The 15,706-nt window shown below is 39.6% G+C and overlaps 1 protein-coding gene across 13 annotated transcripts in view; it reads left to right on the forward strand.

Moving 5' to 3' along the window:
- DNAH11 (dynein axonemal heavy chain 11) overlaps positions 1–15,706 on the forward strand; it is a 295,517-nt gene that overhangs the window by 178,516 nt on the left and 101,295 nt on the right. For 12 of the 13 annotated variants that reach the window (XR_011503420.1, XR_011503427.1, XR_011503430.1 and 9 more), the window contains 3 exons: positions 3,261–3,422; positions 11,552–11,785; positions 15,540–15,686. Coding sequence is in view for 10 of the 13 variants with exons in the window: in XM_070510015.1 (XP_070366116.1) it covers positions 3,261–3,422; positions 11,552–11,785; positions 15,540–15,686 (543 nt within the window). In the remaining 3 variants the exon portion in view is untranslated. Of the gene's footprint in view, positions 1–3,260; positions 3,423–4,933; positions 5,074–11,551; positions 11,786–15,539; positions 15,687–15,706 lie in introns of those variants that run through there. The other variant, XM_070510059.1, reaches the window with a different exon arrangement.

Consider the following 15,706-nt stretch of genomic DNA (forward strand, 5'->3'; position numbering starts at 1 on the left):
CGTATTCATAGCATCATTATTCACAGTAGCCAAGGTATAGAAACAACCTAAGTGTCCATCAATGGATAAATGGATCAAGAAGATGTGAGATATTATATACACACACACGCATACACACAAAAATACAATGGAATATTATTCAGCCTTAAAAAAGAAGGAAATCCTGTCATTTGCAACAACATGAATGAACCTGGAGGGAATTATGCTAAGTTGAAATAAGGCAGACAGAAAAAGACAAGTACTACATGGTATTGCTTATATGTGGAATCTAAAAAATAAAAAAATCAAACTCATAGAGGGTAGAAAAGTGGTTGCCAGTGGGTAGGAAATGGGGGAAATAGGGGAAGATTGGTAAAAGGGTATAAACTTTCAGTTATAACATGAATGAGTTCTGAGGGCCTAATGTACAGCCTGGTGACTATGGTTGATAACACTGTTGTATAATTGAAATTTGCTAAGAGAATAGAGCTTAAATGTTCTCACCAAAAAAAAATTATACATATACATATATATGGTGTGGCAGATTTAATTGACTCAATAAGGGGAATCTTTTCACAGTGTATATGGGTATAAAATCATCACATTGTACACTTTAAATATTTTACATTTTTCAGTTATACCTCAATAAAGCTGAAAAATTATGGACATCGTAACTCTTTTTTTAAATTGTCTTTTTATTTATTATAAATCTCTGCTATGTTAATCTCTCATGAAATTAAGTGAAATTTAATAGGAAAATTATGCAGGATGATTTCCCCCACAGTAATATTGCTTGAGGCAACAACTTGAGTTTACTCCAGGTTATCTATAAAATGTGGAGACTATTTTAGAAAAGAAGAAAATAACTGACAGTTTCCAGACATTAGCATGGGCTCTTGGAAAAATCTCACAGGAGACTACTACCAAGGTGAGCTGGATGGCAGGAGATATTCTGTGGTAGATTTCTGGCAAAACTAGAAATTATCGAACAGTGGATTGGGTCAATAATTGCGCTCCCCAAGGCTAGTGTAATACCGTCCTTTCCCTTCTTAGGAAGTACTAAGGAACATATTAGATGTATTATAGATACAATGTAGATATAGGTGTATATAGATATGATAACGATGTATATTAGATGATAGAATTTAGGTTATTGAAGATTATCTAATTTCTTTAAAATTCTCTAAATTCTCCATTTTACTCTGTGTGTAGATAGAGTCTTAGATTCTATGAGTATTTCACCAACTGCAGACACATTGAAAATGTAAATATTTCATTTAAGCGTTCCCACAGGAAATTTAAAGCTATTGGTTATAGCTGTGGATGTTGGAATCACCTGGAGGCCTTGTTGAAAACACAAATTCCCAAGCCCCATCCAGAGTTTCTGATTCCTTATGTCTGGAGTGGGTCCAAGACTGCATTTCTGACCAGCTCTTAACAGTTCTTTGGGACCTACCAGCCTCCCCCTACCTACCCTCCGTGGGAAATTTACATGGCATTGGGAGAGGATCCTATTGAAGCCATAGTAAATAACATAGGAAAAAATGTCCTAACCATAAAATTGTAGGAAAAAAAATCTTTAAAGGAGCATTCTCTATTATCTTTCAATAAGTAATGAAAGCATATCATTAAATTAACTCGGAGAAAGTATTTTTTTCCTGAGACTAAACATACGTGGTTCAGATACTTTGTTTTCTAACATATCCTTAAGACCTGATGGTGTGCCATTAACAAGTGTAGAAATATAAGTGTAGAAGTGATGGAAATGTTTAGCATCTCAAATAAAGGATGCTTTTTTTTCTCACCGCCTTTTGTTACAATTATGTATAAATGAGGTTTCTAAAATTGTCACTAATGAGAAATGTTGGGTGTGGAAAAAAAACCAACTTCTAGGACAGAAAGGAGAAATAGTCAAGTATAGGGAGAAAAGAAGGTTGGTAGGAGAAACGTAAGAACCGAGATATAAGTGAAAATTATGCATTGTAACTGAGGCTTGTTAACTTAGCACATGCAATATTAGGGCAATTATTCACTTTGTAACTAGTCTCTTAAATATAATGAATAAATGATCAGCTTATACATTGTTAATAAAACATTTTAAGTATTAGGGTTTATCTGTCTTGAGTTGTTGAAGAGCCATAGTATATAAAATAAACATAGTAAAAGTACCTGTTAAATGAGATATTATATGGCTTCACATATGCTGGAGATTTTTATGATGTGAATTTTTTAAATGCTGTGGGGAAAAAAATCGTATCTTTCAAAAAATGATTTTATTAATTGCCTGATCTCAAAGTGTTCAAGGCTTAGTTGAGAGAGCTGCAAAGCTGTGTTTTATATCAAGTCCCAGCCATTTCTAGGAAAGAGGAAACCAAGACTCTCATTCTCAGACCTTAACCCAGCTGGCGTTACTCCCCCCACTGCCCTCGAATCCACAAGGACTTGGGACTTGGGACTCCCTAAACACCTCCTTTGTACCAGCTCTGCACACAGCCCTGTGCAGCTCAGAGACGCCCAGAAAGGATGCCCACACCCACGTGACTTGTGACGTCCTGCTCCCCTCCTGAGCTTCTGCAACACTCTGTCACAGCCACACTCAGGCACTACTGACAGAAAGAATCCGTGCGTCACTAAAAAGAGCCTGGAAACAGACTCAGATTTAAATTAACTCTTAAATCATTAAATACTTAAATAAAACTTTAGATTTAAGCCAGAAACTTACAAATTTCTTATCAAGAGCATGTATAAACTGAATTTTTTACTCTTTTAAAAATGTGAAGAACTGCAGGGAAGGTATTTTATTTTACATGGAAACGAAGTAAACAGTCAATATGATAAAACATTTTTTTTAAGTATATTACACAGTTTTATTGAGCCGAATGAATTACAGAGTAGAAGGAGAGAAGATGAAAGTATTGGTATTATTTTATCATGGTGACTTGGTTTTTACTTTTATTTCTTATTGTTATACTGTTACTTGTGTAAAGGAAAAGGATAAATTTCCCACTATTAGTGGTAATCATCAAAAATGTTCAAAAGGAGAGGGGGAGATTTTAAGGGAGGCGCTCAGCGGTGTTTCCGTGTGTTTGGTGGGGCGGCCACTTGGGGCAGATTTCTTCTGTGATGAGCCAGGAGGTTAATGTTGCTTCCACTCTGCGGTGCTGGAGGATGGTTTCATGTCACGGTTGGCTGCGCTACTTTCTCTCATTGTCTAGGATTGCAGTGTAATTCTTTGCTTGCTCAACATCCTCCTGTTCTGCCCTGCCCCCATGTCTCCGCAGATCATTCTGTGTTTCTCTCCGGTTGGTCACACGCTGAGAGTTAGAGCTCGGAAGTTCCCAGCCATAGTTAACTGCACGGCTATTGACTGGTTTCACGCATGGCCACAGGAGGCTCTGGTCTCAGTCAGCAGGAGGTTCATTGAGGAAACCAAAGGAATTGAGGTATGCCATGTCAGCCTCTGAATCACACACACACTCTCACACTCACACTCACACTCACTCTAGGCAAAAGTCCTCAATAGGTAAGTAATTTCCAAAATACACCTCCTATCAGGAAGTTGTGTTTGTTTAAAATGATAAGATCGTCTTTGTTAGTTTACATTCTTAGGAACATGATGGCTGAACTTTTTGCACCAGGTTGAGATATGTGTGCACACACGCACATACACACTCACACACAGCACATGAGCGTGTTCTCACTCGTGCACTGACGCACCAGAAGGCAGCATCATTGCTTACTTGAATCATAATAGGGCTTACTGAATCTCAAGCCTTTAAATGTGCAAGTAAAAACAGAAACAGAAAAGTACCCGCCCATAGCCATGCAATGCTGGATCTTAACAAAGCAATGCAATTCATTGTGATTTTTCTCATTACAGTATTGAAAATCAGCCCCCATAAATTCAGCCGTCCCCCAGGTCAAATAATGTATCCACTTTGTTTTATGAGTTTATGTTTTATAGGTTATGTTTGTCATTTGATTATGTTGATATTTGCATCCCCTATTACATTTTAAAATGGTTGCATGAAACCAAAAAAAGAAGAAAACCTTCAAGTGTTCACATTCAAAGGGAAAAGGAATGTAAATATGAAGGTGTCATTCAGACTGCCTCGAATGCAGTTTTGTTTGTATCTAGCAGCTTTCTGATCACGTAGTTTGGAAGGGTGGCGATTGTGGAGACCTCCCGGCGAGGTTTGTTTTCTAATTCCACTGAGTGATGAGACAAAAAGATGCCTAGAATGGGTCCCACATTGAAAGTGATTCTCAGAGTCAAAAATAGAATTGGGGATATGTAAGGAGTGATGTGTGTTTCTAGCTGAAAGTTTATTGAGAACAGGGACAACCCACTGTGGCATCCCTTACTCCCAAAGGCATGGCTGCCACTTTTCCAAAGCAAGCCTTGAACATTTTGTTGAATATTCTATCTTTTGGTGGCCAGATGGTTAGAAATCTGGGCATGTTTATGTATTTAAGTATTTGTATTCAAGTAGCTTTATTGCTTATTTCTTATTATATATGTATTTTATGTATAATATATAGCTTTATTGTATATAGTTTATTGTCTTTTCCTAAAATGCCTATTAATCTAATTATTTACTGCTGGATTGCCAGGAAAGAACTGTCAAGTGGCATTTAAAATTTGCATATGATAAAGGCTTTACGACATTCAAATACTTCCTCTCTCACTTCAAACATTTCTATAACTAAATGAAAAGAATACTCATCACTATTTTTTGCATATCTGGAAAGTTCTTTCTCCTGCCTGTCTCTACACTCACCCCTAATGTTGAATGCACTTTCCTGGACCTTTAAAAAAAGCAACAACTTGTTTTCTGGGTAAGAGGGAATAGTAGTAAAGTATGATTCCGTTTTTTAAAGCAATTTTCACTTTTTTCCACCAGCCAGGGGGCACTGCATAGCACTTCTGATATTTAGGGAAATGTATGTAAATTTGTCCTCAAGAACGGAGGAGTAGAGCGGTGGACACTCCCAGGAGTGATTGACTTCTGGCTGAAACATTGCTCTCACCATTCCATGTCTTCCTGAAGAGTCAAAGGAGCCCCATTGAATGGAGACTAGTGCTAGCATTAGGTAAAGTCCGCTAGAAAGATGTTATTCTTTAAAATCTGGAAAACCATTAAATATGACAAATAGTGGTCACAATTATTAACACATGTTTCTTAAGCTATCGCTAGGTTCACTGCATTACTGGAATTATGTAGGGCAGTATTTTGTCTTCTGATAATTACAAGAAGAGTTCAAAATACCGATTTATTAGAGGGTGAGAGCCAGTATATATCTTTTAGTGGCAAAATTCTGTTTTATCAGGGTGGTTTGGTAAGGAAGAGAAAAGGGCCAGTGCACTGTGTTGCTTAATGTCAGTTTCTCAAGTGGGAGGAAACAGGTGCTGGTAGGTTGGGTTAAGTTAGTGTTGGGCACAGCACTTTCTTAAGTTCCTTGCCTTTGCTGCTCTGGGGGAAGCTTTCTCCTGTCCCAGGAGGTGCCACTTGGAAAACAGTTGCTACTGAAGGAGCTTTGATATGCCAATGACCATTGACATCTGCTGGATGAGGCCGGACTTGCATCATTTTAAGTCCAGAGGGCTCCTGGCAGGTGCTAAGCTCTATCTGGTGGTACCATGACGCCTCCTATAGGACGCTGAGTGCCAAATAGGAATTTAAAAAGCACTTTGCCATTTCTATTGAGCTGAATTATGCCTGGAAACAAATTAGCCAGATGATTTCATCTCAGTGCAGTGTGCTCGTTTAACTTTCCCACCTTCCTAATTTGTTGCTCAGGAGAATAATTATACTTCAGAGCGCTACGTGTCCATGTTCTCCTAAAAATGGGTGGTGCCTTTCCTGGAGAGGTCAAAAATAGCTTTTAAATTTTTTGAATGAGCACTAATTTAATCGCTTTCTTTGTTTTAATTTCTACCATTAAGACTGAAAGTTATCAGTGTAATTTGGGTACTTCTTAATTATTGGCCTCATTTGCTGAGTCTAAGGTACTTATACAAGGTGACCCCCCTTTAGCCACAGAGAAAGGATTCATTAAAGGCAAGCAGTTTCGTGTGTGTTGACATATAATTTTCAATCAGTACAAACTCAGCACCCAGGGGTGCAGGCTGACTGCGTCTAAGTAAATGTTTATGCTACTTTTCTACCTGGTATTGAATTAAATGACAGCTGACAGAATGACCAAAATAGTTTGACATTTAAGTACCATTGGGTATTTATCTGAAGACTTTGTGTCAATGTACTCTCCTCACAGGAGATCTGGAAATGGAGATGGGAGGACACGGTGTAAGGAGGGAGAAAAGGCAAGGCCTTGTGGGTGTCCTAGGGAATATGGTTGCAAATACTATGAGAAAGACACTGAGGAAATCATTGGGAAGAACCATTACTGAGAAGTGCATGGGTCTCAGTTAGGAACGTTCAAGAAAAAAGGCAGGAGAAATGCATGTTAAAGGACAAGCAGTCTTTTTGCTTTTCAAGTCATAATGAATAATAGACATACTTGAAAGCAAGGCCTGATGAAAGGAGAAATTATTGAATGGAAATGAAAAGATGAGCTCTCTGACTGAGGAGTGAGATTTGCATTGGAAGGAGTAGAGTAAAGATCTGAGCAAGATGGAGGAGCCCATCCTTTTCAGGCATGTTGGCCAATTGGCAAGTTAAAATTCTTTGTCTTTTTGATGTGATACGAATTTTAAATAATTACACAAGCTCAGTGTCATTAGCTTTTTCAAGAAATGACTTTATTCCGCATGCTGCCACCTCTTCAATCCAGAACTTGTTGTTGGGTTGAGTAACATGAATGGCATATTTTATTGCTGTTTTCCAAACTGATCGTGAAAAATGTCCACTCAAACAGGAAAGTTGTTTTACTGCTATATTTAAAGAGTGATTTCTTCAGTGGTCTCTAGGTTCTTTTCAAAATGTTAGGCCAAGCGTGAAACCTAGTAAACATTTTGTCAGTGATAGGCACGTTAGCAGAAATTCCATTAGTGATTTTTAGTACAGTTTTTTCTTTGAAATATAAATTAGAATTATTTGATGGGAATAGAAAAGTAGAAAGATAACTTTGTGCAATAGAAATTCTGTGAATTTGGGGAAAATAGCCTTTTCCTGAGGAATACCGAAGTCATTTTAAAAGATCAAGACGTTTTAAAAACAAATGCAACCAAATTTATTTTTATTTTTATTTTTTACATTTTTTTCACAGAGGAAGATTTGCCCTGAGCTAACATCTGTGCCAGTCTTCCTCTATTTTGTATGTAGATTGCCTCCACAGCATGGCTGCCAAAGAGTAGTGTAGATCTGTGCCCAGGAACCAAACCCAGGTCGCCAAAGCGGAGTGTGCTGGACTTAACCACTAGGCCACGGGGCCAGCCCCTACTAAATTTATTTTGAATCTGCCTAAATCTCATCCTGGCTTAAGCCTATATCCAAATAGATGTGAAAAAGCCCCAGTGGTTGTTAATATCCTTCTCTATTCTTCAACCCTCTTTCTCCTTTACACATGCACACTAGTATACTGTCCATCATACATTTCTTGCTTTATGCATGTTAATCAAATTTAGAATAGAATTGCAAAAGAGCAGTAGAGTGCTGCTTTCCAGGGATTTTGCAGTTATGTAAACTTGAGGAATCCTCCCCACCTCAAAAGTAGGATCTAATTTTTATAGCTGCCCAGGGACCTGGATGTGTTAGGCTGAAAATTTAACTAAATCAGATGGAGGTGTCACTACCTCCAAGCTGTAGTTTTGTGGCTTTCTTCTAGTGCTGGTCTCACCAGAACCAGCTCCACCCTGTCCTCCTTGTCCACTTGCTGTCAGAGGGTCGCTGAGTTCTGTTTGACCTGCTCCCTCCCTCAGTCGCTTCTTTGTTTTAATGTTCTGTCAGAGAACCGTTGACGCTACCTCATTCAATGACTGGAAACTCATCTGGAAGATTGCTGGCTTATGCTGGACTTGATCTTGCCTTTGACCAGGACTTGGTCTCTAAAATTAAAACAAAAACTTAAAGGCACAAGCCAACTAACAACAAAATGCGTTCACCAAAGTAATAAACAAAAATGAAAAACCAGCATCCGATGTAGAAAACTGCTTTTGGCGCTCCATTTAGCACTTGTGACTTGCTCTGTGTGGTGGTAGTGATCTTACTGCGACTGCTGTTGGTGTACTATTATCACCACCAACAGCAGAAGTAACCCTGCCCTGCATTTATTAGCATTGCTTTCACCTCTGATCACCAACCCTTCAAGGAGGCACCACTGGTTTCCCTGTTGAACAGGTGAGGGGATGAAGGCCGAAAGCACAAGATCACTAGCAGGTACGGGCCCGTCGGCACTTTGACACCGGAGCCCAGAGTCTTAAACCCTGCTCTTGACAATTGCACAGGTGTTTGACTATTCTGAAAGAGGAATGAAAGGAAAGGAAGAAAAGAAACAGAGTAAGAAAGAGTGACAAAGTCTAACCTTTGATTTTGTGGGCAGGAGGAAGTGTGGAGAATGCAATAATTGGCCCAACTTTACAGACCTGGAAATCTAACCGAGATCCTAAGGTTCGGACCTCATGTCCATGGCTGCCACCAGAATCTTTTTTGGAAGTCAGCCAGCACTATGTGTTGCTTACGTGAGGTGTTCAAATGCAATACTGCTCATTTTATGTGTTATTAAATTTTCTTTATTTAATAAACGAACCTTACAACCACAGTATCTAATTAATATGTTCTTCACTTTTACCAACCCCAAAAGGGGCTAAAAAGTACAAATAGTAGATTTTATAACTCAGCAGTTTGGAATTATTAAAAATTAACATAGATATTAAATGTGTACAGCTTTTTGTATATTAATTATCCTTCAATAGAGCTGTAAACAAATTAACATAGAAGTAATTTCTGGAAAAACCTTTCAAGATGGACTGTAGGTATATGACGTTATATGTTACAAAAATTATCCCAAGTTAAACTTGAAAGGAAAACAGTTTTTTTTTTTTGTCTGCCCCCCTTTCCCCTCCTTCCCTCTCTTGAATACAATACTCTTGAAAGTCCCAATTCAAAAGTACAGACCAGTATAGTCTTCTTCACTGGTCTTGGGGTGGTATAAAATCCTATATAACATGATATTTGATTTAGTTCTGGGTATTGGCTCACATATGAATTTTGCTGTCACTTTCAACCTCAGGGACATACTGGGCATTTGCTTTAGAGTCAGGTGGCTGGGGTACTTGGTGTGGCAGTGACTGCCACCGCCTGAGAACTGTCACACCAAGTCACAGGGTTTGTTTATGTTTCTGTGTTTACGGTGAGCCAACCGAGAGGGGAGTAATTAAACACTTTCTTAATGTGGGGAAAAAGCAGTTCCATCTTTGCATTTGATTGTGCGTTGGATACAGCATTGTTTTCCAAAGCATCTTAGGGGGGAACCCTTGGATTTAGAACCATTCGATATTGGCACTCTGCTTATTTTTATTTTTGCCTTCAGCATGATTGGCTGTTAAATGATGACAGAAGGGGATCCACTGGTTTTCATTAAGGGGCCCAGTGTAGCAGGAATGATGCTTTTCACTCAAGCCTCTACAAGTAAAAAATACAGCGTTGTATTGCCATCACTGCGGCAGCACCAGCAGCCAGCTCCTCCCGCCCCCCTGGCCCCCCCCCCCCCCCCCCGCCAAGAAAACTGGGGATAAATGAATGGCAGAATAAATAATTTATGCTAATGAAATTACTGCAATTAGTAGTTCTACAATGACCCTTTTAAAAGCCACAGCTGTTAATGTCAGGAAGTGCTGTCACTACTGACCTTATCATAAGAGAAAGTGACAAATTGAGAATGCCGGGAAGACCACCAGTCATCAAAGAGGTCTGTTCTGGAACGATTAGAGTTTTCTGAAAAACAGTGTGAATTACAACCAGCTGCTCCCTGGCTCTGCGCGTCTCCCATGCTGTGCCATTTTGTTAAGCCCGATAACAATAGTTATTTTGCCCCATTGAGACAAGTTGTCTCAGGCCACTTCCAGCTCTACCGGAAACCACTTCTTCCATCGCGGATTTACAAATGAAACTGTTGTTAAAGAGAGCTTTTCAGGGCAGCCCAGGAGCCTCCTCATAAGGATCATGGTTGGGCAGAGGCCAGGGGCTTTTTTTTTTTTCTCCCCTGTAAGGAGGTTGCAGTTGGCTGGGGAAGTATTTATCTATATTGTAGAAATATACGTGCTCACTTTTAGTTCACATAAAACAACACAGGACAGAGGTGAATTTCTCCTCATGTTCATATTGCAGTTGGGTTCTTTTAAAAATAAAATTCCCAAGGGCATATGATTTTATATGAAGTTGTAGAACTTCCTTATACACTTATATTCTGAGTCCACTACTTGGTTATATGCATACGTCTTGGATCTAGTAGAGAGGAAGAATATTCAGGATTTGTATCATTCTCTGTTTAACTTTTGCTTTCAAAACAGTATTTTAGTTACTAGTGAGATGGATTTTTAATATGCAAAATAAGCCCATATGTCCATATTTTAAACCCACTCAGGAATTTTTCAGGATTTTGGAAAGCTAAGTGTTTAGACGTTGCTCAGGAGCAGTTGTTTTTCACCAACAAGAATTGGCCTGTCTCCTCGCACCCCGGGTTGTGATATTAATGGTGCAGGTTTGAAACGTTTAACTGCATCACCAGCCACTTGTGTGTAATTTTCCCAAAGATGTCTGAGCATTATTGACAACACTTTGGTAAATTATGTGTGACTTTCCTAAGAGTTGGTGTAGCTCATTTAATTCATATTAATTGATTTTTAGGCTTCCCTTGATTAATTGAACCTGGTTCATCTTGTACAGAATGCAATAAATAACCATTAAAATGAGGGAGATGTGACTCCACAAATTAAAAAGTAAACTACTTCAGAAGTCATAGAGGACAAAATGGAAGGAATGTATAGTGGGGGTTCTCCAGTAATTGAAAGGGGAGTTATTCGTTTGTGTTTTTGTGGGGGTTTTTCCAAATGACAATAGAAGTGATTGTATTTTTCTTCCAGAAGCAGTGACTTTTATACCTTACCATCCAGTTGGTTTTCACATGGGTTCTTATAAAACTGTGTATTTCTCAGTTTCAGCTTTTTTCTATTTTCAATGACTGCAGGGTTGTTGGTTTTCTTTGACTAAAGTTTAATTTGAAAGCAACACCAAAAATATTTCTCAGAATACTATGACTCAATTTCTCCATTTTCTCTTTTGCACGCTTGGTAGATAAAAATCAAGTTGTGAAATGCCGTGCTTGTGTCGTATGTTGGCTTTGGGGATTGATATGTGGAGCACATAAAGATCCTTTGCCCTACTTGGCAAGAGGAGGTTACTAAAGCTGAATGCTCTATTGTCATCTCTCTAATCCTGTGGCTGTCTCTTAAAGACTAAATAACTTTTCCTAGATCCTACTGTAATTTGTTCTGGCTTTTAGAAAAAAAAAACTACTGTATAATTTTGCTGGTTTTTCTTCTGTTTTGTAAATTGCATTTTTGTTTTAACTTGAGAGAATTTCATATGAGTTGCAATGTTTGTGTTTTCAGCCACTGGACAAAGATTCTATTAGCCTTTTCATGGCACACGTTCACACTAGCGTAAATGAAATGAGTACCAGATATTACCAGAATGAGAGAAGACACAACTATGCCACCCCAAAGAGTTTTCTAGAACAAATATCACTGTTTAAGAATCTGTTGAAGAAGAAACAAAATGAAGTATCCCAGAAGAAAGAGCACTTGGTGAATGGCATCCAGAAACTAGAAACCACAGCCTCTCAGGTATGGCCAGGGTGTGTGATTACTGAGTGAAATCTATGCTCTTAAAATAAAAAAAATATTTACTTTTTAAGGAGCATTTCAACCCATTTATTTAAAATGCCTCATGCTAAAATTTATAGTTTAGTGACACAAAGAACACACTGTTCCTGCTTTCCTAAGCCTACAAAAGGATTGGCCAGTTACTCTGTCACAGCTGGTTTGGGGAGAGACCTTCTCTTGTGGGCCTGCCTCAGTGCAGGAAGTGAAGAGATGTTGAAGGGAGCCATTTGCCCTCTTGCCTCAGACTGCTTTGGTGCTCTCGGCTTATTGTCAGGAATTTTGTTACATGAGGATGGACCTACAATCCCTTTTGGTCTCAGATTCTCAACCCACAGTGAGGGCATCATTTCCTGGCTGATGACGTGATGAGGATTGTTGCAATGGGGGTCCCTAAGGATAGCAATTTTCTCTGACCTTGGTGTCTGATCTGCTCCTTTTAGCCACCATCTCTTTTAGATGAAAGAGTCCAGTGTTACCTTCATCCTCGGTCATAAGGCCCCTCCTACCTCCAAGGACAGTAGCTCTGACCTTTAGGAGTAAATCAGAAGAGAATTAGCATAGAGTGTTAATCATGTGGGTCTGTACACATGTCATCTAATTTCATTGTTAAAAACCAAACAAGTTTAAGAAGTATGTATTGCTACTGTAATTTTATATATGAGGCTTCAAGAATTTAAGGCCAAGAGTCAGTGAGGTTGGAGTTTGAACCCAGATCTGTATTACTCTAAAGCCCGTGTGTTGTCCATAGTCACATACTGGCTCTCTCTGACTGGCCAAAATAAAAATTAGCATAAGAGAATATGGAGACTTTGGGGAATGACCCAGCCTTTCTCTGAGCCAGCCAGGCTCTAGGGCTGGAGGAAAGAAAATTCTGACTGATGGTCACCTCAAGGCCAGAAATGTAATAGGTGTCTTCAGAGTGTGTTCATCAAGTTATACTCTCATATACCCTTCAAGAGATTGGGCCAGTTTTTCCCCCAAAAGTGCTGGGTGGCCCATTTGTGCCTAAGTGAGAAATAAGCCACAACCTGGTTGGGGGAGCATACGTTGGTACCTTTCACTCTGAGGCCTCCCTGGCTATGTCCTTCAAGCATTCTTAAGCCAAAACACCACCCACCTCTTTACCCCTTCATTTCCTCTACTGGGAATGGCTCTTTGGTGAAACACTGTGATCTGTGCTAAGCAGTGAGTAGATGGACCACAACTGGGAAAGAGAAACCAGAGTGAGGAGGTTTCCAGGATTGAGTGATGTGAAGAGTAATTTCTGGGAAGCCCCCAAAGAGTATATCCATATTTGTGCATCTTTTCCTTACCTTTCAAAGAATATCTTTCTTTACTCTTCATTTTTATACACATTTTATTTACTCTTTTCTCTTTGCCTTCTTTTTCTTTCCTTTTTCTTCCTTCTACCTGTCACTCCAATTCCATCTCACTTAAACCAAGACCTTTTTCCCTCGTAAAGACTTTCCTAGGATTCCTGTTAAGCTAACAGAAGATGACTGAAGGAGATCTGTGTCCCAGAGCATTTATGTCCCTTTGAATGATGTCCCAGACAGAACCTGAACTGTCAGAACCTGAACTGAGCTGTCAATACTGTAGGGCAGTCCTTGGCAAAGAAAAAGTGGCCCCTGCCACACTTAGAGAGTTTTCTCCCCAAATAACAGAGCTAAAAGCATGTGGAGTAGCAACCTATTTCATTCCAGTGGTGGCAGCATCTCAGTCATAGGGAAAAAGAGAGAGAGAAGATCTGTGGTTTCTTAATAGTCATCTCAGTTATGTGTTGATGGGCCGGAGGGTGGGGAAGAGGAAGAAAGAAAGGGACAGCCGATTCCTGGTGTCAGCCACGTTCAGGGCTGCTTTGCGTCTCCCTGTCTCGGCTAGAAACAACAGGCCAGTCTCAGAAGATATGTGAAGTCTTGATTGAAGGACCACTGGTGATTTCTCTTCATTAGGAATTTGTGCATGTAATGCCCTTAATAATATCAAGAGTAGTTGGAATATTAAATAGCTCCTGAAGAGTTGTTTTTTAATCAATTTATTATGAAAAGGAAGTATAGTTTTCTATGTGGATGGTTGGAAAGCCTTATAGTGTCAGATCAGTTTGTGTGTGGAGCCGAATGCCTTCACATTGGAGCTGTGTCCTCTAGGATATGTGTCTAAAGCTTAGCACTGTTCATTTATTGCAATAAGGCTGTAAACCCCTTTTATAGCCACATATCCCCGCTCTAGATGTCAGCTTAGGTCATCACAGATAGCCTTAGTTCATAGATAAGCCCTCGCATCCAGAGCTTGAGTCACTTTGGATATTTCAGACCTAGAAGCTTCCTTAGAAACTGAAATTGGGGCTTCAAATAAGATTCCACCTAGTCTCTTGGAGAAATCTTTTGATTATGGTCTAACATATGACTGCTTTCACATGGCTAAAAAAACAGAGAAGCAAATGTCACTGTACATTGTTACTCTGAGTTCATAGAGAGCCTACGAAATCATTCCCAGCTTAAACTATACTAGTCCAGGGAGCTGTCATAGTGGTAAACATGCCTTTACATAGAGTGTAAACAAACTCTTTGACATGGGGGTTAGGAGAGTCCTTGGATGTAGTAGTGGGATGTTGCTCCGCGAGAAGAAATCACTGAAGGACTTTTAGCGATTGAGTCAGAATAAATGGTTATGATTGTTCTTTGCGTCTATGGTTTTTTAAAAAATAGTAATATTTATATTTCTAGAAATTAAATGGAATGAAGAGTTAATGATCATGATATCAAAGCTGCTTTCATGTGTTTCTGAGAGCTGGGTCACATTTTTCTCTCTAGCACTTCACTTCTGCTTTTCCTGCCTGATCCTCAGATTCAGGAACCTAGTGGTGCCCTCTGAACCTCATGAAATCCCAACTGAAAAAATGCACAGAATCATTCTTTAGAGCAGATGAATTTGTTTATGCCTCAGAATGATGGAGTTCCTCAAGAGCTGTGAGAAGTTATTTAGTTGAGGGGCTGAGAGGAGGAATGCAAACCTAGGATGCTCACTGGGTTTTCGACCACACCATAGTGATCCCCACAGGGCACTTGTGGTTTGGCCTTCTTAGTAGGTATGAAGTTGAATGTCATATGAGGTGAAAAAAATCAGGAGGGCCATTTCTCATTTTGTGGGCCCAGATAAGACCTGTCTGTGGACATTTCAATCAAAATAAGTAACTCATTAAGTAAACTGGTAACAGCCAAGGAATATGGATGTCTTCAACGTGTCTGAAGCTTCCAGCAGTTTTCTGTTGGAAGGTGCAAGGCATAGGTCCTCCAGCTTGTCACCAAGCAAGTCATCCCATGGCCTCTGCTGCCTTGAGCTGGAACTGCGCAGGACAAGAAAAGCAGGGGGTATGAGTGACATGTGCTCAGTGACATGTGCTAGGGGGAGGGGGGAACTGCTGTTGATGCTTCCCTGACCGCACAGACTGTTGAGAAGATAAACGTCTATTTGGGGCTGACATAAATTAAGGACATTTTCCACTAAACTGTTAGAAAACATTATTCCATTTGTTACTATATGGGAAAAAAATGGGGCTGCATTTTTGCACATGGGACTAAAGTCAAGTCAGAGTGGAAACAGATGCAAGATACAAACCGTTAGGGATCCCTGAACTCATTTTAAAAAAATAAGCTATAGCTGATATTTGTTGTTCTCAATGCAAGTGACTTCAAACTAATGACTTTTCCCTTAGGTGGGAGATCTAAAAGCCAGACTTGCCTCTCAAGAAGCTGAGTTGCACCTGAGAAATCACGATGCTGAAGGTCTGATCACAAAGATCGGGCTTCAGACAGAGAAAGTGAGCCGGGAAAAGGCCATCGCCGATGCAGAGGAGCGAAAGGTCAGGCTCATTCCACCATT

Source organism: Equus asinus, chromosome 1, assembly GCF_041296235.1.
Source record: "Equus asinus isolate D_3611 breed Donkey chromosome 1, EquAss-T2T_v2, whole genome shotgun sequence".
Taxonomy (NCBI): domain Eukaryota; kingdom Metazoa; phylum Chordata; class Mammalia; order Perissodactyla; family Equidae; genus Equus; species Equus asinus.